We start from the raw sequence: 24,201 nt of genomic DNA, 5'->3' as shown, positions 1-24,201 counted from the left end.
ATCTCACAACCCAGTGTGTCCTCACAGTACATAGACAAGGCATCTGTGTGTGTAAACCACAGAGACAAAAGTTTCAAGAAGCAATACTCTGTTTTCTAATACTGTTTTTTTTATGACATCATCTTTTGGATTGATTTCAAGATCCACAGTTTCAAAGATACTTCCCTTTGGAAGGATATTTGAATTTTATTTTTTAGACCCGATTTTAATGACTTTCAGATTTTTAATATTGAGTATTAATGTCTTTCATAAGCATTTAAAAGGGGGTTTGACTAAATACTTAAAGCAAATTTGTTAAAAGAAATGTGAAGTCCTCCTGTATTAATAAAATGTGGTCCTTGTGTAGTGGATGGCACCGGAGTGTTGACGTCATCTGTGTGTGGCCTGTGTTCTCCACCGCAGGAGCAGCCTAATCAAGTCAACTATGGAAATATTTGCACGGGATTGGAAGTTCTGGGTTTCTTGCTCACTGTCTTGCAGTCTCCAGCCATCCTCAGCAGCTTCAAACCTCTGCAGCGTGGGATCGCTGCGTGCATGACATGCGCGAACACCAAGGTTCTCCGAGCGGTCCATAGCCTTCTCTCCCGCCTAATGAGCATTTTCCCAACAGAGCCAAGTAGGTGACCTTTGCTCTGGTGCCTCAGTGGATGGGAGGGCACGGAGCTTGTCACTCGAGAGTGCTCCTCCTCCAGTTACTATAGTGAGCGTTTACTTCGGGCTTTGCATCTTTCTTTGAAAAAAATTTTTTCTTGACCTAAGAACTTAACGGCAGCAGTCGTTGCATTATGTTTTTTGTTTTGCTTTGGAAATGCTGTTACTCATCAGCCGAACGTGACTTTCCTTAGGCAGTAAAGGAAATTGGGTTACAGTGTTTTGTCCAATGTCAAACGGTCGAGGTCAAACTTTGGCATACTGTAAGTGAGTGGATCTTGGGTGCACTCCGGGGAAGCTTGGGGGATAAAACGTTGTCCCTTAGCTCTGTAAAGTCGGAATCCTCTCAGAGATGAGCGCCACAAGTCCTGCAGTGTGAGAGAAGCGCCCATGCCAGTTGTCCCACATCCCAAGATAACTAAGGCTCCAGACCTAGTGTGAGGAAGGTCAATGTCCCGGTGCCCTGATGGGCCTGAGAACCTAAACCGTAGGGCCCAGGTTCTCGCCTCTGTTTCAGGCACTTCCAGTGTGGCCTCCAAGTACGAAGAGCTGGAGTGCCTCTATGCGGCCGTCGGAAAGGTAATCTATGAAGGACTCACCAACTATGAGAAGGCCACCAATGCGAATCCCTCCCAGCTTTTCGGTGAGTTTGGGTCCGATTTAGATTTTCTGTAGCAGCGGTTCCTTTTGGCGTCGGTCTCTGTGCTCTCTGGACGAGCTTTCCTTCTCGGAAAGGGTCAGGATGTCAGCTGGAGCTTTGAGCTGACATGCGCTGAGGGTGTCGTGTGTGGCCTGGTACAGGTGAGGCCCCAGTCCCCTGTGGTCTTTGAGGGAAATGGCCTCCACCCAACCAATGTCTGTGTTCCCTCGGTTCCTCCCGCCCCAGCCTCAGGTGCAGGATTGGGCTGTGGGGGAGCTGCCCCGTGTGGTGCAGGTCCTGCTGCCCCGGCTTCACGTCACACACGGAGCCGCTGCTAAAGCAGTGTGCACAGATGTGTAATTGCTGCCTTTCACGATACGGTCACCCGTGTTGAAGCCACTCCCAAGACGAGAACTAGTCCCTGTCTACGTGGTGAGGCTCTGGCTGCCCCAGGTGAGACAAGAGTTGGTTTTTCAGGTAATCGGGGCAGCCGGACGACTTGGGCCTCCAGATACTCAGAAGTCAAATGCGTAGCTACTTTACTCTGCTTTTTGTGAAAGTCACAGACTTAGGGTTAGCAGTTTAAAAATGCTTTTTTAACTTAGTCATTGTATGAAATTTTGAAAATACAAAAGAAGGAAAACTAAAAGTCTCTTTGCTTAGTAAATATTCACTATTAACTAACGTCTTGATGTGTGTCTTTTTTTCTGTGTACTTGTGTGTAAACACATAGGTAGCTTTTATCATGCACACACTTGCATCTGAATCTGCAAACTGAATACGTTACATCTGAATGAGTTTCTTGCTCTCCAGACCCTTGCTACGTGAAATTTGGGAACCAGATAAATTTATCTAAAATTGTATCCCTTAGTATGCAAGCTTGCCAGCTCTATTCTGGAACCGGGTGGATTTAGATGGTTGAGGAATCCTTTTGTGACTTTTGTTAAGGCAGGTCATGTAGTTCTTGCTTCGCAGCCTGGCTTCCAGAGTTTGAATGTCTTCTTAATTCTCTGGAGGACTCTGAAGAGCTGACCACTGTTGGCCCTGCCTCCCTCCTTTGTGGGGGTGACAGCAGGCCGGGGGCAGCACTGGGGCTAGTGCCTGGAGTCTTGTCACACCAGTCTCCCTGCCCTAGACCCAGGGCTCAGTTATTGACTCATCATCACCAAGCATCACCTGTCTCCTGAGACTCAGCCTTTTAACAAAGCAAGCCTAAAATTGTCCAAATCTGTGATGATTGCACCCAACAATGGCAAATGAATACCCTTATACTGGTCTATAATGGGAACCATGAATACAAATTTAAAATTTCATGTGTAGGTCAGGGTCAGGATGTTCCTAAAAAATGTCAGGAAAGATTACGTTTTTTGCACATACTCAGTGTTCATGCTCTGATGTTAGTTTTGTTGACTTTTACTGGATTTTTACTGATCTTACTCAGTTTTTCAGAATGGGGTACAAATTGAATTCTAAAATATTTATCATGTCCAAATAGTCTAGATTTGTTTTTAAGGATTTTCTTTTTTTTTTCTTGTTCTATTTTCTTTTTTTTTTTTTTTCAAAATTTTTTAATGTCTATTTTTTTTATTTTTGAGAGTGCGAGAATGCAAGCAGTGGAGGGGCAGAGAAGGAGGGAGACATAGGATCTGAAGCAGGCTCCAGGCTCTGAGCTGTTGGCACAGAGCCCAACACGGGGCTCAAACTCACAAACCGCAAGATCATGACCTGAGCCAAAGTCAGATGCTTAACCCGGGGGTGCCACCCGGGCACCCCTCTTTTTTTTTTTTGCCCAAACTTATCATGGGACAATAAATGTCACTTAGGGTGGTTTGCTATACCAAGGATAAAATCCAGAACTGAAGGTACGTACGTTGTATCTACCAAGCATAAAAATCGGCTCCCGTGCTTGGTGTGGATCGTGAATTCAGAATTGGGAGTGAAAATGCGGTGCTCCAGAGTGTAGTGTGTGTGGACAAAAGCTTCTAATGTTGACACTTGGGGTTTATCCATACTTGGTCAGAAACAACACATTTTTATTCAGTACACTTTAAAATGTTTTAAATACCCCATTTTTGTTGATTACTGAGTTTTAAAAAAACTTTTCTTAAAACCGAACACACCGATTTCTACCTCTTAGGGACCCTTATGATCCTCAAGTCCGCCTGCAGCAACAACCCGAGCTACATCGACCGGCTCATCTCGGTCTTCATGCGCTCCCTGCAGAAGATGGTCCGAGAGCACCTGAACCCACAGGCAGCGTCGGGCAGCACAGAAGCTACCTCAGGTGACAACCAGGGCCCCCACGTTTTTTTCTCAGACTTCATGGAACACCAAAAGGGTGCTGCTGTGTGATTGAATTCTGAAACCAACGTGAATTCCTGTTTTTTTTGTGCAGTCCGCTCTCTGTTTGCTTTCAAAAAAGAAGTTGTGAGCATTTCATATAAAACCAAAGTGAGACTCGTTTTTAAAATGAATTACATTCCAGGGGCACCTGGGTGGCTCAGTCGGTTAAGCCTCTGACTTTGGCTCAGGTCACGATCTCACAGTCTGTGAGTTTGAGCCCCGCGTTGGGCTCTGTGCTGATGGCTCAGAGCCTGGAGTCTGCTTCAGATTCTGTGTCTCCCTCTTTCTCTCTGCCCCTCCCCTGCTCGTGTGCTCGCTCGCTCTCTCAAAAATAAACATTAAATTTTTTTTTTCATGAATTACGTTCCAAATTTGTGAATGTAGGGATGAAATTTTTAAGCGGGCTGGATATTTATGTGGGGCATTCACTGCTAAGTGAGAGCTATCCAGTGGTTTTGCTGTAAAACCAAATGCATAATCAGAGCTTTATGCCTTATGAAAAATGAAGTTGTAGGTTCTGGGCCCGAGTAGTAGTGGGTCCCAGGATCCTGAGGGATAAAGTTGTTGGTTGCGGGGGCGGGGCCACATGTGCCCAGAGTTGGCACCACTGCTAGAGGCCCATCGGAGCAGAAGTGCTGTGAACGTGGCTTGAGGACTGCCTGTGTCTGGGTGTCCGGCACTGGTCCATCCGCTCCATCGTCCCCTTGCCCGTGCGGAGGCGCTTATGAGGCCCCTCTTGCAGGAGAGTATGTGGGGGGCAGGGTGGGACAGAATCTGACGCGCCACATCATGCATCATGTGGATTGTTGGGGTGCTCCCCTTTTCTCTGCACAAGCAGGAACAGGAGAGCTGGTGATGCTGAGTCTGGAGCTGGTGAAAACGCGCCTGGCCGTCATGAGCATGGAGATGAGGAAGAACTTCATTCAGGCCATCCTGACCTCCCTCATTGAAAAGTCGCCGGATGCCAAAATCCTCCGGGCTGTGGTGAAAATCGTGGAAGAGTGGGTGAAAAACAATTCCCCGATGGCAGCCAGTCAGGTGAGCAGCGAGAGGGCTGTGCTCGGGTCAGGCACCTGCTGCTGTGCAGGCAGAAGTCCAAGCATGGCCTGCTCAGCTCTTCTCTCGCTTCTCCGGCAAGACGCTTTTTCCCATGTTGACATTTGCAGGATTTTTTCTTAAGATGGATTTCTCTCATGGCACTTAACAGATTTTAAATAGATGCTCAAGGTGACCGGTCACTCTTTTTAATGTGTATTTGTATTAAGATGTTAAGTGAATCTTGTTTCTTAGTCTTTGTGGTGCTAAAGGTAAGCATCCAAAAAATTAATGAAATGGGACTGTTACTGAATTTAGTAAGGTGATTGCAAAACTTCTGATTTGTTTGGTAATTTAGTTACTTTCTCTCCAAAGTGAGCTGCAGCCCCTAGGAAAATCAGATTGGCAGCTGTCTTGATTTTAAGGATTTGCATACAGCCAGAGGCGGGCTCTTTCCGTTTAGAAATGAACTTGGCTTACTTTACCTGACAGAATTTTAGGAGCTTAAAAAATAAAGCAGATGGCTGAAATGCTTTTGAATTTATCTTTTCTCAAATAGACGTAATTGACCTTTTCTTTTAAAAAAAACCCAATTCATACAGACACCTACACTCCGGGAGAAGTCCATTTTGCTTGTGAAAATGATGGCCTACATAGAAAAGCGCTTTCCAGAAGACCTTGAATTAAATGCCCAGTTTTTAGACCTCGTTAACTATGTCTACAGGTAATGACAGCGGTTAACCAAACATTGTGCGTATGTGTCTAACAGTATGTTCTTTAATTAACCTACGTAACGTTGAATCTCTTCACGATAGTTAAATTTTAAACATACCTACACTTAATCCCAGAACATATTTTTGTGCCATTAACGCACCTTTTGCTCAAATGCTGCGTCGGCCTATGGTAATTCATGATCCACTCTCGGCTTTCGTAGCGGCATTTAGGAGCGTTCTCGCCCGCTTGTTTTCTGCCTGTTGGCTTCCGGCTTGCAGAGTCCCCCTCTGGTGTAGCTCTTCCACCCCGTGTTCCTCTTTCCATTTCAGGGATGAGACGCTGTCTGGCAGTGAGCTGACTGCGAAACTCGAGCCAGCCTTCCTCTCCGGGCTGCGTTGCGCCCAGCCCCTCATCAGGGCAAAGTTTTTCGAGGTTTTTGACAACTCTATGAAACGTCGGGTATACGAGCGCCTGCTTTACGTTACCTGTTCCCAGAATTGGGAAGCCATGGGGAACCACTTCTGGATTAAGCAGTGCATTGAGGTAGGACGGGCTCAGCTCGCCGTCCCTGGCAGGGCACTGAAGCAGGAGGCATCAACATTGTCTGAGATGAATTAGAAACCTCCACCATAAACTGCTGTCCTCTCTTCCAGGAAGGAAAAAAAAGACTTTTAAAGCTTTGTTTTCAGCTCAAGGGGTTTTTTTTAGGGGTGGTTTTAAGCTCCTAGAAAATTGAATAGTGTTCTTTAGTGTGTAGCCAGAGGTTTGTTTTTCCTCAACTGTGAAAATTGTAAATTCTGTCTATGCGCCCTTGAAGATTTAATGTACTGTGTCACATCTTATCATTCTTAGAGCAGGAAGGTAGAGCAGCCAGGCCAGACCAGCCTGACAAAGTCACAGACTTTGATCCCCTAGTGTGAGGGGCCAGCATGCCAGTGACAGAGGCCTGTGTGAAATGGTCAGACCGATTCAGTGGATGGTCAATGTTTCTAACAGGATTGTGGGGAGAGTTCTGTTTTCTTGTTTCTTGTTCATATCCGCTGCCTTTCATTGGCTTAGTTATCTGCTTACTACACCAGGCAGCCTAGTTTCCCATCGGTTATCGATGCTATGCAGATAATTCTAGTCTGCTTGTTTACAAGTGAAGCTAGAAGGTTACCAAATTACTTTGCCTAATGAGATAGAAGATTGTGGAATCCTCTTTAGGGGCACAAGCTGGGGATCTGCCATTCCTTGCCTCGTTTGTCCTGTGCATCTGGTCCGTCGCCAGGGATTACCAGTTCAGGGCCACCTGCTTCTCACCCTTTTTTCTTCTTCTGCCCTCTTGGGGCCACCATCATTGCTCACCACCCTAGTTTTGTTATTGTTGCAAAATTGTCCTTAATAATGCTGATTGTGTGTGTCACTCCTTGCCTTTATACTTGGCACAAAATCCAGCCTCCAGGACACGTCTTTCCAGCCCCCATGTGACCAGACCCTTTCCTCTCTCCAGCCCGATACTGACCTCCCTGTCTCCCTCCTTCCTCGGTGGTCTCCAGCCCTACTGGCCTTTTGTGTTCTCAGACATGCCACATTCTTAACACCTAAGCTAAAAGGGGCACCCTTTTGTTCTGTTGGTCTCCCTGTTTCTTGGCTCTGTTCTTACAGTGAGTATGTATCTTTTTTGGTTTGGTTTTGGGTTATTGGTTGTTGTCGTTGTTTTCTGTTTCTGTTTGTTATTATGTGTCTGTTTACGTGTTGATGTTGGGCTTGTCCTTCTCCATGACACTTCAGCTCCACCGGGGCAGGGGCAAGAGTGGCTTAGTTTGGGGGCATCCAGGTCAAGAGGCAAAGGCCAGGTGGCAAAGCGTATTGGGATGTGGGGAATAGTCGTGGAAGTATCGGGTGTGGGTACGAGTGTTACGTCAGGGATGAGCTCGTGAGCCATGCTGAGTAGCTTGCGCTGTCCCCTGGCGGCCATGGAAGCCACTGGGGGCCACAGGGAGAAGAGCACTGAGTCAGCTGTGTGTGAGGAGACGATTTGGGAAGAGGAAGTCCATGAGTTAGGAACTTAGTCTGGGCAGGAGTTGATAGCAGGAGGAAGCCCGTCTGGTAGGGGAGAAAGATACTGAATTTCTGCTTAGACACCGAGTCAGAGGTGCCGAGTGAGGGGTGTCTGGAGGAAAAGTTCAGACCCTTTGTCTGACTGAGCTGGGGAGAAGCAGAGCTGTGGGCTCACGAGTCAACACCCTATGTGTGCCAGTCGTGAGAACTAGGTGTCAACCACGGGTCCCTGCACCCCAAATGCCAGGCTAATGTTCTAGGTTTGTCTTCTTTTCATAAATCCTTTTCAGCTGCTTCTGGCGGTGTGTGAGAAGAGCACTCCCATTGGTACCAGCTGCCAAGGAGCCATGCTCCCATCCATCACCAATGTCATCAACCTGGCCGACAGCCACGACCGAGCGGCCTTCGCCATGGTCACACATGTCAAGCAGGAGCCTCGGGAGCGAGAGAACAGCGAGTCCAAAGAGGAAGTAATGCTCCAGATTGTGTGGTCCCTTCCTTTTCACAGCAGAATTCCCATTTCTGTGGACGAATTTGATATCGGCCTTAGATTTTTGGGGGGTTGGGAGGGCAAGAGCAATGCATTAAAACCCGTCTCTACCTGAAAGTTCTGGATGTGGTACCTCTGTTCAGTTAGATGTTTCTCTTTTTCTATTATCGAGGTGTAACTGACATACAACATTATGTTAGTTTCAAGTGTCCGATGTAACGATTCAATATTTGTGTATATTACTAAATGATCACCAGGATACCTCTAGTTAACATGTGTCACCACACAGTTACCAGATTTTTTTTCTAATGAGAGTTTCTAACATTTACTCTCCTGGAAACTTCCAGATATGCAATACAGTAGCATTACCCATAGTCACCATGCTATACATTGATTGCATCCCCATGACTGACTTATAACTGGAAGTTTATACCTTTTGGCCCTCCCTTGGCCCATTTTGCCCTCTCCTAATCCTGCTGCCTCTGGCAAGCACCAGTCTGTTCTCCGTAAGATTTTTTTTTTTTTTTTGTAAGATTCCACATATAAGTGAGAACATAGGGTTTTTGTCATTGTCTGACTTCTTTCACTTAGGAGAATGCCTTCAAGATCCATCCATGTTGTTGCAAATGGCAAGATTTCTTTCCTTTTTATGGCTGAATAATACTCCATTCTACTTACACACACCACATCTTTATCCATTCATCTGTTGATAGACACTTAGGTTAAATTGATAAGCATCTCGTACTGCCATTTAATTTCGAGATAGATCACTTTATTGTGAGCTAGTCTTGCTTAGTACAGGTTACTCTACTGTTCGGTGATTTTTCTCTCCCAAGTGAGAAGAAGCCATGTTGTGTTAACAGCACTACCCTAGGGAGGGACACCTCCCAGGGCTCCAGCAGGTTCTACCAGCAGCCTGCTGTGAACCTCCCAAGTCTCCACCTCGTCCTGGTGGGGGCAGCCCTGGAGCCCAGAACTGGCTAGCAAGGCTGAGGTCTTTGTTCCGATGGCCCTCAGTGCTCCATGAGGAGTAGCCACCACTACTCCAGGCATAGACCTTTAAACTTGGGTCTCCTTTAGGTTGTTTGCTCTTGGAAGCTCAGTCTTTCCCCGGAGTGCTGGGTTTTAGAAGCAGCCACCCAGGATTGCAAAAGGAGGCACCCTTTTTGCTCTGAAAGGGTAGTCTGATGCCACTCTTGTATGTGGGATATCTACTCATTCTATTATCAAATAAGAATTTAAAATCTCCTTCTGTTGCTGAACACTAGATGATCTAGTGATACGATCTTTCCTTCCTGTTACTCTCCTGTATGAAGTAAATTGCCAACTTGGAAGTCATTGTTGTGCTTTTTCAGGGGCACATACCAAATGGTTGATAACTCAGAGGCTTGCTTGATGATTGAATTTTGGCTGTGACTTCTCAGAGGCTTCAGACAGAAAGAAGAAGGGTTTACTCCTTTTTGGGAATGAGTCATATAAAACATTGTGCCAACAGGTTCTGTGCAGTGACCCTGACCATATTCTTAATCTGAATGAACGAGGCAGCTATACTGCATTTTGAGGAATGATAGGCTGTAATTCCTTATCGTTGTTATTTTTACTGTTTAGAATTGGCACTTTTTCATTTTGCTTTCCACAATCCAAATAGAAGAGCAAAACAGTGATCTTTCCATAGTGTCATTTAGAGAGAAGTCTGATCTAGTCCATCTGCTTTGTTTATTTTAGAGCTCAAAGGATTTACATAGTTTTAAAATTCTGGGAAACTGCCTAGAATTTTACTTGCCAAAACTGTAACAAGGAGTTTGCAAGAGCTGTTTACTGGGTTTTCTCTAACTGTCTGACTTTTTGTTTTTGCCTGTTTGTGTTCTGTTTCACAGGACGTGGAGATTGACATTGAGCTGGCCCCGGGAGACCAGACCAGCACGCCCAAAACCAAAGAGCTTTCTGAAAAGGACATCGGGAACCAACTGCACATGTTAACCAACAGACACGACAAATTCCTTGACACTCTCCGGGAGGTGAAGGTCTGTGTGGCTTCCGAGGGATGGTGGTGGTCTTCTCCCCTGAATATTTTGAATCCTAGAGCAGGATTACCCCACAGCAGTGTGAAGTTTTCTTCTACAAATTAGACGTATTTTCTCACTTTTCTCAGTTGACGCTATCGTAATTCTGTGAGACCAAAGTGGATATTCTGTGTAAAGATTTGAGGAAGGAATTAGAGTATCTTGTGGGAGAAAATATTTTTCCCACTGCTGTCCCTTGAAAGAAAGGATGAAATTGTTTACTAAAAATATAAGAAGAGACACTGCTGAATTATTTTTCAAATGCAATAAAAAGAAAATGAGAATAGGTTAACATGGTAAATGAAGTTCACTTTGTAGGGAGAGGTCCTCCAGACGCACCTTTTGTTTTGTTTTTTGTTTTCTGGGTTTTTTTGAGAGAAAGCACAAGTTGGGGAGATGCAGAGAGACAGGGAGAGAAAGAATCCCAAGCAGGCTCTGGGTCAGCACAGAACCCTACGTGGGGTTCCATCGATCTCATGACCTGAGCCGAAATGAAGACTCGGACCCTCAACCGACTGAGCCACCCAGGTGCCCCCAAATGCATCTGTTTTGGGATATGGCCAGCTAGAAGCTTTTTGACTTCCTCAGACTCTTAGGTTAATTATAGAAGTGATGATTTTTAGTTAAAGACTACAAGAATTGGTTAAGGCCAATACACCAAGTTGTTTTTGAAGAGTGTTACAAAGAAACAGCGATGATTCTGTTCAAACCAAGACCTAGGTGAAAAAAACTAGAAACAAACTACTTGTCACAGATAATTTGTACATTTAAAATTCTCTGGTAACCCATTCTGTATTTTTGTGCGTTAAATCAAACTTTAATTTGCATCTGAGTGATCATTGTGTTTTTGTGTGGATAAACATAACACTTTGTCTTCCTGTGCACAGAACGGAAGCAGAGCATTCTTACATGTAGATGACACACTTTTGTTCACAACTGAAGACTTAATAGGCCCCTGTCCCTCCTGTCATTTCTGCTGGAAAGAAGGGTGGTGGGTCAGTGCCCCCAAACCCAAAGGCCTTTCTTGGCTGACAGTTGCCATGATAAGTCACCATGTAGATACTGACTCATTGGTTGCTTTGGCATAAGTTTAATGATCAGCTCATTGTGAAAGATCAGAGTACATTTTAGCAGTTCGTGTAACTGAATGAAACAGACAAGAGTACCAGCCCCGTGGGGCTCCTGTTCTACTGGGGGAAATAATAAACAGAGGTAAAATCGGTGTGGCTGTGTGGGCTGGTGAGTGCTGTGGAGAACAGTGAAAGCCACCGGGAGGCTTGAGAAGTCGGAGTGGCGTTCATGTTATTTTATCACGTGTTTATGGAAGTTACTTTTCATATTTCTGTTTTTTGTAGAGCAAGGTAGGGTTATAAGTCACTGCATTTATAAGTCTATTTGACCTTGACATGTTCCTTCCTGAGGCCCCTCCACCCGTGAAGTGGTCAGGGGCCAGTCGGTGCCTCCAGACAGTTTGTTTCTAAGTCCAGAGGGACTAGGAGGCACGTGAATGGGTCGGGTCCTTCATGGAACCAGGTGCTCCTGCCCTCTTCTCTGCCCTGGGCATCTTGTCCCAGAATTGGCCGTCTTCCTCCCTGTGAGAAACGTGTTGACGCCGATGTCCCCTCCTATTCTCCTTGGCGTTGGCAGAGCCACCACAGCCTCTCCGTGACAGTGTGTGAATGAGTACAGGCCGGGGACCTGCGGAATCCCCGACTCACGGCTCGAGATGAGCAGCAGGTGTGTGAACACGTGTGGCCGGCCCTTCAGCGCTCCAGTCTCTGCTAGATTGACTTGGAGGCAGGAGGCCCCCGAGGCCGGGGAGGAGGGGGCAGCCACCGAGGTCCTCCGTGGTCGTTTCATGTCCGTCTGCCTCACGGGGCAGCCCGAGTACCAAACCGGAGCATTCTTCACTTATTAAATGTTTTCACCCATGTTCCTTGAAATGTTCGTAGCTTTGCTTTCTGCATTTTTAGTAGATGTGGACATGAGGGTGATTTCCCTTCCTCGGTTTGCTGTTGGAGAAAGGAGAGCCTGGTCATGACGCATGTGTCCCTGAAGCCCTGTCTCTGTGGGGAGGTGTGCCCCATGGGCCCAGTGGGCTTCCAGCAGGCTTGAAACCTGCCTGTTTGTAGGAAATATCGGCAGCCGATTCAGACTTTGAAAACCAGCAAAGCTGTGGACAAAGTCAGAGGCATCTGTGGATTTGATTCACCATCCGGGCTTTTAGTTCCTGACCCTGGCTCTTTCCATCTCGCCGGCCGTCAGCTGCAGACACTCTGGATCTTCAGTTCTTGATCTGTTCTGCAGAATTGTACTCTTTGGCCAAGAACTTCCCTTCTATGCATGTGCTCCTCCTCTTTTCCTCTTTCATGTTTCCAGCTTTGATGGAGTCCCTGTGCCTCTTGTTAACACATCTGTGTCAGCATTGCGTTTATACTTCTTGGACGTGGTGGAACCATGTTAGAAAATGCCCTTAAAAGTTAGAAAATGCCCTAAAAGTCAAAAAATGTAGAGGCGCCTGGGTGGCTCAGTCGGTTAAGCATTTGCCTTCCACTCAGGTCATGATCTCATGGTTCATGAGTTTGAGCCCCTATATCAAGCTCTCTGTCAGTTCAGAGCCTAGAGCCTGCTTTGGATCCTGTCTCCTTGTCTCTGCTTCTCCCCCCACGTGTGCACGCTCACTCTCTCAATAATAAACATTTAAAAGAAGTTAAAAATATGTAGGCACGTCACTGACTCCTAAGCACCCATGGGTTCCTCATGCTCAGAATCCGTGTTTATGCTCTGCTGTGACGCTTGATCTTTGAAAATTTGACAGTTGATAAGTGTCTGATAAAGCATGAGACAGCAGAGATAGCAGTATCTTGAGCGTGGACATGAGACCCCCTGCGTGGTTACATGGACCTTTGTTCTTTCCGTAGACGGGAGCACTGCTCAGCGCTTTTGTCCAGCTCTGTCACATTTCCACAACACTGGCAGAAAAGACGTGGGTCCAGCTTTTTCCCAGATTGTGGAAAATCCTGTCCGACAGACAGCAGCACGTGAGTCTGTCTTACATCCTGTTTTGGAAGATGTGTTTTTCGGTGTTGATAAATCTCGGTGAAAGAAAACAATCTTGGCTCAGTTTCAAAGGATGAGGCAACCACGTCCCATTCACTAATGGTGAATCCTCCCCAAATGTTGTCAGATGCTGTGTAAGAGAGCGAAGACCTCAGTTCACGTGTGCTTCGCTTGTAGGCTCTGGCTGGTGAGATCAGCCCGTTCCTGTGCAGCGGCAGCCACCAGGTGCAGCGGGATTGTCAGCCCAGCGCGCTGAACTGCTTCGTCGAGGCAATGTCCCAGTGTGTCCCCCCAATTCCCATCAGGCCCTGCGTTCTGAAGTATTTGGGGAAGACACACAACCTCTGGTTCCGGTCCACGTTAATGCTGGAGCACCAGGCTTTTGAGAAAGGTCTGAGTCTGCAGATTAAGCCGAAGCAAACCACGGAATTTTATGAGCAGGAGAGCATAACTCCACCCCAGCAGGTGAGGCCCACCTTGCCTTCTGGGTCACGTCTTCCTGGCCTGGGGCCTCACGGTTTCAGTAAGCCTCTCCCGAGCGATTTTAAGTTACAGCCCAGTGACGTTGCTTTATTGGGAGGAAGAGGAAAGGTTTTTATCCAGAGCACTCAAGAAACCATGCTCTGTTTTCAGGAGATCCTGGACTCCCTGGCTGAACTGTACTCTCTGTTACAAGAGGAAGATATGTGGGCTGGTTTGTGGCAGAAGCGTTGCAAGTATTCAGAGACGGCGACTGCCATTGCTTACGAGCAGCACGGATTCTTTGAGCAGGTAGCCACCACCCAGTGTCCAATGAGCCGGCCAAGCCGCATGGAGGAGGAGAGGTGGTTTCTAACATTGTCAAGTCAGAGTTCACGTTAAATAAGTTCACGTGTTTATTTGAAACATTTACCCTGCGTAGAAAGGCCTTCTGATTGAAATCTCAGTTGAAGAGAAACACACATACATGACACGAACATTTTTGAAACTCAGTCCACGATCCTTTACCATTAGTTGCTAACGTGGATGCTTTTTATCTGCAGTCAGTGGTCCTGTTGGAAGTGGCAGGTAGATTACATTCAGTGTTGAAATCTTAATCCTCGTGTTTGTCCTTTGTATGTAGCCTGGGCCGCTGTCCCAGGCTATGGCTCTCAGCCTTGTGTAGGACACTGAGCCGCAGAAACTCCAGAACAGGCACGAGCTTTGGGCTCTGCTGCCCTCACTGAGGGACAGAGAGATTCATCCTGGGGCTCGGCGGTCTCTACACTGTCTGTTGTGACGGGCGAGGGGGCGGGAGGTACGGGGGCCATCCCTGTTCCCTGTGCACGTAGAGCCTCTCGGGTGGCAGTGATCTTAGAGAAGAGCTTAGGGCACCCCCAGGCCTGAGATCCAGGTTGTCCTAAATAATTGAGAGCATGATTAACTTCTCCAGGCACAAGAATCTTACGAGAAGGCAATGGACAAAGCCAAGAAGGAGCATGAGAGGAGTAACGCGTCCCCTGCTATCTTCCCAGAGTACCAGCTTTGGGAGGACCACTGGATTCGGTACGCCAGCGTGCTTGATGCATTCAGGAGTCCGTGAAGAGATCCAGTAAAAAAAGTCTCTGAAATTTCCTCACGTGTGTTCTTAAAAGGGGACTTCGCTACTTTCGCTATGGCCTTGTTATGAAGAAAGGAACAACAACTTCCAGTTCTCCGAGATCTCCGCTGTGTTGTGGCGGGCAGCCCTTGGTGTTCTGGGGGAGCTGTTATTTCAGAGAGCGGGTGGCTCACTGCCATGGGCACCTCGGGGGAAAATTTGCTCTGGGGGGAAAATTTCTGTTTTCTTCTGTGGAATGGCAACAAACGACTTAATGTCTCGTCTCCTGCCCTGTCTCAGTCTGCGAGTGTGTTGGTAACTGACCTTGTGCTCTTGAATCCCTGGTCTTCTAGGTGCTCGAAGGAGTTGAACCAATGGGAAGCCTTGACGGAGTATGGCCAGTCCAAAGGGCACATAAACCCTTACCTCGTCCTCGAGTGTGCTTGGCGGGTGTCCAACTGGACCGCCATGAAGGAGGCACTGGTGCAGGTGAGGCCACTTTCCTGCTGCCTGATAACTCGCTGGGCCCAGATTATGTTCTCCACAGCCGCGTGGGTCCCTTCCACAAAGCCCTCAGTCTCTAGAGTGTTCTCTTCACTTAGAACAAACTGGGCATTTTGGCAGATGAAAAGTAGCACTTGGGAAGCAGGCATTATTTTTGGTCGTCTCTAACCCCTTTCCTGGATCGGTTCCATCTAGGCATTAGATTAAGTAGTAGTCCGTCGAGGCGGACTTGGTGCAGAAGCACGGCTGGAAGTGCAGGCAGCAAGGGCGCATCCCGGGCCGGGCCTGGCGGTAAGGTCTGCTGAGTGATGTGGTTACAAAGCGTGTTCTGTGTCGCACGAGTGAAAGCAGCGTAGCGTAACGGAACTTGAGTCATTAACTTGGTTGAGCCCCACTTCTTTTTTTAAGTTTATTTTGAGAGACAGTGGGTACACAAGTGCAGGGAAGGGGCAGAGAGAGAGGGAGAGAGAGAATCTCAAGCAGACTCCGTGCTGTCAGTGCAGAGCCTGACACAGGGCTGGATCCTGGGAACTGTGAGGTCATGACCTGAGAGTCAGATGCTTAACCAGCTGAGCCACCCAGGTGCGCCCTGAGCTCCACATTTTTTAAGATGAAGCTCCATCCAGCAGAACTGAGTACCCAGCGGGAAAGTGGGCACAGAGGTGCAGCTCCCTCTCTCTCCCCTGGGGGAGATCAGGCCCCGAAAGCTGCAGTACTGCACGGTACGACTCTGTGTCATCTGGACCCCACGTTAGGCAGTCCTCGGATGCAGCTGTTCTTTTTGCTCCTCATTTGTCATCTGGGCCCTTCCTCCTGTTCCCCTTCGGCCTCCTTCCCTGCTCCTCCTCGGCTCTCCACCTTTTCCCTGTGACGTTCATGCTTGGGGTTGAGCTGAAGGAAGTGCTACCGTCCTGTCCTCACCTGCCCTTCTACCCAGTAGGGTTTAGTTACATCCACACCACTGATTTTCCTCTTCTCTTGTCATTTGGAGACAGCAAGAGCACGTGGGATTATGGGGCTGCTTTCTCGCAAATGAGGAGTCCAGAACTTTAACCTGTATTGTGGTTACTGTGGTTCCTGATGTTACTCTTTAACAAACATGTAGAAGGTCATGGAACTGAGATGGTCACAGACCGTGTGAACAGGGCTTGACTTTGGGGTTGGGATCTGGAAATTGCTCATCTGATGCAGGGAGTTTGTTACTCCCAGAGATTACCAGTCTCGTGTTATGGGTAAAATACAGATTTTTTTTTTTTCCTGACAAAATGTATTTACGTTCTACTGAGTAAATATTTATAGCTCGATCTGATGTTTCCTTTTTACTCCCTTCCCAGGATCTCACTTAGCCAAATACACGCAGCGTCGTGCTATCCATAATCTGATCAGTGAATTTCTTCTTTCAGAAGCACTTGATAATTTTCCAAAGACTTGTAAGGCACCTGTTGATTAGGAAAAAGCTCAAAGTATGTGAATAAACATTCTTAGGAGTCTGCAATAAATTCAAGTAGTCTTCATAGTCCAAAATTATTTACTCATTTACTAATACTTAAAGGAAAAACATCAAATGACTTCTGTTTTCGTTCCTGTGCATTGTGATTCCAGGGCTGCTTGCAGAAGTACCATTATTTCTTGGTTTGGTTTAATAAACGGCATAGGAAACAGAAGAGATGCCTGTGTTCTTGGTTTACAGAGGATAGGTGTGGTGATTGACAAAAGCCCATCTTCTTGAATAGTGTTTAAGTCCAGAATATGTGAGGTCGGTGTGATTTTAGAGGATTGTATTAGAAGCACATGTTTTGACAAGTCTGTCTTCCTGAATTTCTTCCATCATTGGGTTATTGAGATCAAGAGAGGCTGTGAATGTGAACGTGCTTGAAGAAGTGAGGTGTCAGAAAAAACAAGCCAGAGAGTTCTATGAATGCAGGATGGCGCTGTCTTCACCATCCTCATCATACTTACGTGATTTAGTAAAAGGCGAAAGATTTATTCGATCTGAAGAGAAACCAGAGTATGATACTTACGTGATTTAGATGGTATTAGGGCACTAAAATGTGTATCGTGTTTATTTGCTAAAGATGCTTCAGAATGAATGTTATGTTGGTCTCACATCAAATCCTATAAAATACCTTCAACAGAGAGATGCTTTCTTCTTAACACACAGAGATTATTTTGAAAAGACCTTAATTTTTTTTATCATTTGTGTTTTTAAATGCTCTGTAAGAGACTGATCAAATGAGACAAGTTGTAATGCTTTCTTCAGCAGGTGGTTGGCAAATAGAGCTTTCGAGGGCAGAAAGGGGAGCATGTGGACTCTGAGCCATGTGTCGGGGGGCCGGGTCAGAGCCAACGAGAGGAAATGTGACCGCTCTGGGCTCAGTCTGCTTCATAATAGAACTGATAACTAAGATAGAAGAAATCTAGGGGAAATTAAGTGACAGTGAAATTTATGAGTGTTTTCTCATATTCCTAACCTAAACCATCGACTTTTGCTTCCTTCTATAACATGGAACAAGTTAGATTAGTTTCTCAGGCTAACAGTTACGAACTGGAAACAATTCAAAATTATATCGATTCGAGTGGAGGTGACCGTGTATTTAATACTTTGGAAATTCTCTGGCTGACTTTGTAGCCGAGTGGTGGTCGTTAATCTTTTCTGTCACAACAGCGATCAGTTTCCCTCTTTTTTGGAATCACTAATGACCTTAAAGCGAGGACCCTATAGAGACTTGGCTGCTCACTGGTTTTGGGAAAAGGAGAGTATCTAGGAAATGCAATCTACATGCCTGACTTCTGAAAAGAAAAGAAGCATCTATTCATGGCTTAATGTCTGTTTATCTCCTTGTAAAATTGGCTCCCAAACAATCGGCCTACCATGTTGACCCTTCACACTGAAAGGAAGTTTGCCCATTGCATCCACGCACTGTGTTTTCACCACCAGGTGGAAGTAAGTTGCCCCAAAGAGATGGCTTGGAAGGTCAACATGTACCGCGGGTACCTGGCTATCTGCCACCCCGAGGAGCAGCAGCTCAGCTTCATCGAGCGCCTGGTGGAGATGGCCAGCAGCTTGGCCATCCGCGAGTGGCGGCGGCTACCGCACGTGGTGTCGCACGTGCACACACCTCTTCTCCAGGTGGGTACACGCGTGTCCTCGGGCAGTCTCGGGGTCCGTCACAGCAGGCCACCCCCTGGCCAGGCTTAGGTCCGTAAACTGACCTGGATGACCGAGAGGAAGATCCTCTTACCTGTCCTGTCCTCTCTCATTCAAGCTGGTCCTCAGCGAAAGGAAGGCCAGAGTCTGAATCCTGAGGGATGAAATGTGGCTTCTCTTTTGGGAGCTTCTGTGGGCTGTAAATGACAGATGACATCCCACGAGTGACTTTGAGGATTCTTAATTTTGCTCTAGGCATTTTCTTTCACGTCCCCTGTGCCACCATCAATGTGTGATGCCACTGCGCAGCCTAAAAAGTCCTGTGTCCTCAGAGACCCTTAAGATTGCCGGTCTAGCCTGTGCCTTAGCCTCTTCCTCTGTGGGTCATCTCCCTGTTGCTGACAGTGTGTTCCAGCCACACAGGCCACCTGTTCAGCTGCTCAGCTCTGACGCAGTCTCTCCCCACTCTCCCCACAGCCCCTCACATGTGCTGCTTCTCTCCATAGAACCCCCTTCTTCGCACCCCTCTGGCTGCCCTTGAGGCTCTGTATAAGCAGGAAGTGACAGCTAAGACAGGACTGAAAATCGCCTGGTTGAGTGTCAAATGCATGCCAGGGCAGGCCCACGGCCCCTCAGCAAAGGCCGAGAGACTTAACTGGTTCTGGTCTTTGGGGAAATCTCTGGTTAACTAGCTGACCACAGAGCTAACTGAGCAGAGACTTAAGTGGGTGCATTTTACAAATAATATAGAATTAGTGTACCAACGTACTTACCATAGTAGGGATTCCAGAAGGAATGAAGCCAGAAAAGGGGCTGATGGGGCATTTGAAGAAATAAGGGCTGAAAACTGCCCAAATTTGATAAGGAACCCAACTTCATTTACAAAGGAGATGTACAGATGATCTTACAAGCAAGGGAACAGCTGCTCAGCATCATCAGTCATTAGGAAAACACAAATCAAAACCATGGCAAGATACTATTTCACACCTACTAGGATAAAAAAAGACAGTAACGTGTTGGTGAGGATGTGGAAGAATTAGAACCCACATTATACTGCTGGTGGGATTATAAAATAGCCTGGAAACAGTCTGCCGGTTCTTCAGAATGTGAAGTGTAGAATGACCGTATGACAGCAGTTTCAGTCCTAGAGAAATTAAAACACAACCACACAAATACTTGTACGCCGATGTTCCCAGCAGCATAGTGTACATTAAATAGCCAAAATGTGGAAACTAGCCACGTGATCCTCCACTGACGAGTAGATAAAAAGTGGTGTGTCTGGGCAGTATGAAGGAGTGGAGTCCTGGTACAGGTGGGTGAGCCTTAGAAATACCCTGAGTGAAGAAGCCAGGCCCAGAAGGCCATATGCCGTCTAACTCCACTTCTGAGAAGTGCCCAGGATAGGACACTCCACGGAGACAGAGCAGGCCAGTGATTGTCACCTTCGTGGGGAGGAAGGATGCAGGGAGGCCGCTGAACGGGTCCGGGGCCGCTGTGGGGAGTGATGAGAATGTTCCATACTTAGGTGGTGTTGATGGTTCTACAGTGCTGAGAATATATTAAAAACTGCTGAACTGAAAACTTGAGTGATTTCAGTGATATTTTAATTGTATGTCTGTAAAGCTGTTGTAAAAGAAATACCCCACTGTTGGGTTTCTGGTGAGGTTTTGGTGAGAGGGAGGTTTCAGGACACTGAAGGCAATGCCCTGAACTTGAGGTGCAGATAGCAGAGATTCATGCAGGCAGTGTCTTCCACTAAGCTCAGTCAACGAGATAGCAGGTGCCAAGCCTAGTGCCATGTTGGTGAGGATGTAACACTTTTGAAACAAAAATTCTGCCCCAGAGGAGCATCCAGCTGGAGAGAGAGGACAGCCATAAGAAGCAAAACTTAAAACAAGAATTCAGTGCCGTGTGGTAGGACAGGGAGTAAACACAGGATTTAGAGAAGGGAGAAATCCCTGTGGGAGGGAGTAGAACCTTCCAGGTAGGATTTGGATAGGATCGGGATTGTGCCAGGGCGTTTCCAGAAGTTTGGAGCCAGCAACTCATCCGGGTGTGAAGGGCAATGAATTGGACAGACCCACGAGAGACATGACTGAAGATGTATGTGCCAGCCCAAAGGGATCACCTGTGAATCCTGTTTTCAGATGCATGGTGTGCCTCTGGGTTTAAGTTGCTGGAAGGAGGGCCTGAGGGCAGGGGGCCAGGCTGCTGTGGTCTGAGCTCGGTAGGAGAGCCACACTTCGTTGATGGCAGAGGGAATGGGGAAGAACTCGTGTGGGGGGACTGCCGTTAGCAAGGTGTGCTGCCCACACCAGTGTCGTCCCTCTCCTATCGCAGTAGCCGCAGAGCTGAGCTTCTAAAAGTGGGGGGAGCACAAGAGCACACTTTGGGGTGAAGAGTAAGTGAAGCGTGGCCTTGAGGTGTCTGTACGAGCTGGAGAGCTTCCTCGGTGAGTCGTGAGAGCCTGACAGTCGTTGGATTGCTGAAGGGCTCTGGTTTATGTTCCTCATGTGCTCTTTAATGCTTACCGTGGAATCCCTTCTGCCGGTCCCATTCAGGCAGCCCAGCAAATCATTGAACTTCAGGAAGCTGCACAAATAAACGCAGGCTTGCAGCCGACCAACCTGGGCCGGAACAATAGCCTACATGACATGAAGACGGTGGTGAAGACTTGGAGGAACCGGCTGCCCATCGTGTCTGATGACTTGTCCCACTGGAGCAGCGTGTTCATGTGGAGGCAGCATCATTACCAGGGTAAACCTACCTGGTCCGGCATGCATTCATCATGTAATTTTCCAGACACCCCACTGTTCTGGTTTCATGTCTTGGTTTTGTCGTGTTTTTTTTCTTTTACCAGATTTTCTATTTTCTGGCAGGTTGGGTAGGTGGTGGTTGGTATGGCAAGGGTAGAGGTGAAGGCAGTGAAAGGTGGGGAGATTTCCCCACCCTGTTAACACTTTGCTGGCACAGGGGCTGCTGGGGTGCAGGCCGGGGGATCGGAGCTCCGGGGTGTGGCGCTCGTTGTGAAGGTGCCTGAGGAAGAGCCACTTGAAGGTGGCCGTGTGGAGGCTTCTCCAGTTTTCCTGGGCCTTTTGGCTCATCCCCTCACCCCGCCAGACTTCTGTGTAGAGCCACCTTCGCCATTTGTTAGCCACGATGGTAAATGCTCAGCTCACTAGTCAGCGCTTTTTACACCTTACTCTTGCGTAAAATACTTTCTTTGTGTAAGATGCAAGGAAAGGTAACGGGTTTACCACAGAGCTTCCCGTTTTCATAAGCCATGTGTGTGTGTTTTTCATTTTTTATTTAAGCCTTATCATGGAACACTTTGAGAAATGTTGCGCGGAGACTGATAGCTCTTTTCTTTGCTCTCTAGCGATTGTAACTGCATACGAAAACAGTTCTCAGCACGATCCAAGTTCAAACAATGCCATGCTCGGGGTGCATGCGTCTGCTTCTGCGATCATCCAGTATGGGAAAATTGCCCGAAAACAAGGACTGGTCAATGTAGCTCTGGACATACTAAGTCGTATTCACACTATTCCAACTGTGCCTATTGTGGATTGCTTCCAGAAGATTCGACAGCAAGTCAAATGCTACCTCCAGCTGGCAGGAGTCATGGGGAAGAACGAGTGTATGCAGGTACAGTGACAGCGGAAGCTCCTTTGCTGAGGCGGTCCGGCGAAGAGCGAGTGCCCACGTGCGAACTCCTGGTGCAGATTGTAGGGAAAGCGAGCCAGAACTTTCTGAAAGCACAGCTTCGTTAGTGGGAGACTGTCCTTTCAAAAACCGAAAGGCAAAGGAAAGCACTGGAGCGTTTGAAGTACATTTTATGGTCTCAGCTCTATACTACTCCTGGTTAAGGTTATGTAAGGAAAGAAAATGAAAAACTGATTACGAGGGTATAAGGGAGATTTTGACGACGATCAGAGGAACGTTAATAAAAACGAAGAGACGAACTAGACGCATAAAGCTATAGAAAAAAACAGTATCCTTTAAGGTGTCCAGCACTGAATCTGGCAGTTAGCAATTCACTTAGGAGCTGTCTGTCTGTCTATCTAGAGCTGTTTGTGGTGGGAGAGGTCTGCTGTCAACTTCACGTACACTTGTCGATGACCTTTAGGGTTTACCGCCTAGGTAAATATTTTGATGAAATTTCAGTAACTCTTTTCCTACTTTTTTTGTTTGTTTGTTTTTAAACAGGGCCTTGAAGTTATTGAATCTACAAACCTAAAATACTTCACAAAAGAGATGACTGCTGAGTTTTACGCCCTGAAGGGAATGTTCTTGGCTCAGATCAACAAGTATGTATGTTACGTAGAAGGAGAGTAAGAGGAAAATTCGTCAGATTATGTAAATAGTTTTTTATAACTTGAAGTGCCTGTGAAGCTCAAAGTCTGTATGGTTCGGTGACAGTTGTCAGGTGTGATGTTTCAGGTGTCCTACCTCTGTGAAGATAGTAAGTTGCGGCAGATTGGTAAGCCAGTTTGATGTATAGAACTTAGAGGCGTTTTTTTAAAAAATGAGTTGCTTGAACACAAAAATGCTGATGGCATGGATTCATTTCCCCATTTTCGCAGCATGACATTTTGGACCAGAGGTGATTTCATTCCTTTTATGGAGACATTTCCTGTTTTATTTTTTTTTTTTAATTTTTTTTTCAACGTTTTTTATTTTTATTTTTGGGACAGAGAGAGACAGAGCATGAACGGGGGAGGGGCAGAGAGAGAGGGAGACACAGAATCGGAAACAGGCTCCAGGCTCTGAGCCATCCGCCCAGAGCCCGACGCGGGGCTCGAACTCACGGACCGCGAGATCGTGACCTGGCTGAAGTCAGACACTTACCCGACTACGCCACCCAGGCGCCCCAGACCTTTCCTGTTTTAGAGCAGGGGACCAGTCGGTAGTAACATGCAGGCCAAACCCAGCCAGGATCTGGTTTTTATAAGTGATGTGCTGGGACACACCGATCCCCACTGACACTGCCTGTGTGGCCACTTTCACACTACAGCCACAGTTGTGACAAATTGTTGGGCCTACGAAGCCTAAACCTGCTTATCTTCTGGTGCATTACAGAAAAAGGTCACAGAATCCTGTTTTGCAGAAATGCACATCAGATGAAGTTTTATAAGAAGTGTACAAATGAGATATACTGACAAGATGCTGCTCGATGCCATATGTAGAGTTTGAAGCGCTCTCAAACTCTCACGTTTTCAACAATAGGGGTTACTTCTTTAGCTTATTTTAAATAAGGAAGTGATTTTGTCAAAGTAAAAGTTTTTTTTTGTTGTTGTTGTTTTTAGTGTTTTAAATTCACATGACATAAAATAACCCATTTGAAAGCATACGGTTCAGTGGGTTTTAGTACATTCACAGAGTTGTACACATCACCACCTGCTATTTCTAAAACCTTTCCATCATCCCCAAAAGAAACCACATACCTGTTAGCAGTCACTCCCTATTTTCTCCTTCCTTTGTCCCCTGACAGCTGCTAATCTTTTCCTATCTCTATGACGTGCCCATTCTCCACATTTCATATAAACGGAACCATACAGTCTGTGGCCTTTTGTGCCCAGCTTCTCACGCAGCATCGTGGTTTTAAGGGTTGTCTGTGCTGTAGCCGATGCAAGTGCTTTGCTCCACTTTGTGGGTAAAGAACGCTCCACTGTGTGTCTATACATTTTATTTATCTGCTCAACAGTTAATGGGCATTTGGATGGTTTCTGCTCGTGGCTGCTGTGAGTCATGTTGCTGTGAACGTTCACGTACAAGGTTTTGTGTGAGCGTGTGCTTTCACTGGTCTTGGGGACACATACTTCAGAGTGAAATCACTCTGTGGCATGTGGCACATGAGAATCTTTTTGAGAATCTTTTGAGAATCTTTTTGAGAATCTGCCAAATGGTTTTGCACAGTGGCTGCTCCATTTTACGTTCCCACCAGCAGTCTCT

The 24,201-nt window shown here is 46.8% G+C and overlaps 1 protein-coding gene across 14 annotated transcripts in view; it reads left to right on the top strand.

The window, feature by feature from the left end:
- TRRAP (transformation/transcription domain associated protein) overlaps nucleotides 1-24,201 on the top strand; it is a 111,750-nt gene that overhangs the window by 65,154 nt on the left and 22,395 nt on the right. For 8 of the 14 annotated variants that reach the window (XM_027042215.2, XM_027042218.2, XM_027042223.2 and 5 more), the window contains 17 exons: nucleotides 403-616; nucleotides 1,169-1,294; nucleotides 3,429-3,575; nucleotides 4,470-4,672; nucleotides 5,272-5,393; nucleotides 5,713-5,926; nucleotides 7,717-7,896; nucleotides 9,794-9,940; nucleotides 12,901-13,020; nucleotides 13,217-13,504; nucleotides 13,673-13,810; nucleotides 14,451-14,563; nucleotides 14,951-15,086; nucleotides 18,040-18,231; nucleotides 20,811-21,039; nucleotides 21,629-21,894; nucleotides 22,456-22,556. In XM_027042215.2, the coding sequence (XP_026898016.1) occupies nucleotides 403-616; nucleotides 1,169-1,294; nucleotides 3,429-3,575; nucleotides 4,470-4,672; nucleotides 5,272-5,393; nucleotides 5,713-5,926; nucleotides 7,717-7,896; nucleotides 9,794-9,940; nucleotides 12,901-13,020; nucleotides 13,217-13,504; nucleotides 13,673-13,810; nucleotides 14,451-14,563; nucleotides 14,951-15,086; nucleotides 18,040-18,231; nucleotides 20,811-21,039; nucleotides 21,629-21,894; nucleotides 22,456-22,556 (2,936 nt within the window). The remainder of the gene's footprint in view (nucleotides 1-402; nucleotides 617-1,168; nucleotides 1,295-3,428; nucleotides 3,576-4,469; nucleotides 4,673-5,271; nucleotides 5,394-5,712; nucleotides 5,927-7,716; nucleotides 7,897-9,793; nucleotides 9,941-12,900; nucleotides 13,021-13,216; nucleotides 13,505-13,672; nucleotides 13,811-14,450; nucleotides 14,564-14,950; nucleotides 15,087-18,039; nucleotides 18,232-20,810; nucleotides 21,040-21,628; nucleotides 21,895-22,455; nucleotides 22,557-24,201) is intronic. The other 6 variants (XM_027042225.2, XM_053213512.1, XM_027042227.2 and 3 more) reach the window with 3 other exon arrangements.

This window comes from Acinonyx jubatus, chromosome E3, assembly GCF_027475565.1.
Source record: "Acinonyx jubatus isolate Ajub_Pintada_27869175 chromosome E3, VMU_Ajub_asm_v1.0, whole genome shotgun sequence".
In the NCBI taxonomy this organism is placed as follows: Eukaryota; Metazoa; Chordata; class Mammalia; order Carnivora; family Felidae; genus Acinonyx; species Acinonyx jubatus.
Note: the sequence above shows the minus strand (reverse complement) of the source record. Positions and strands in the feature narration are given on the sequence as shown.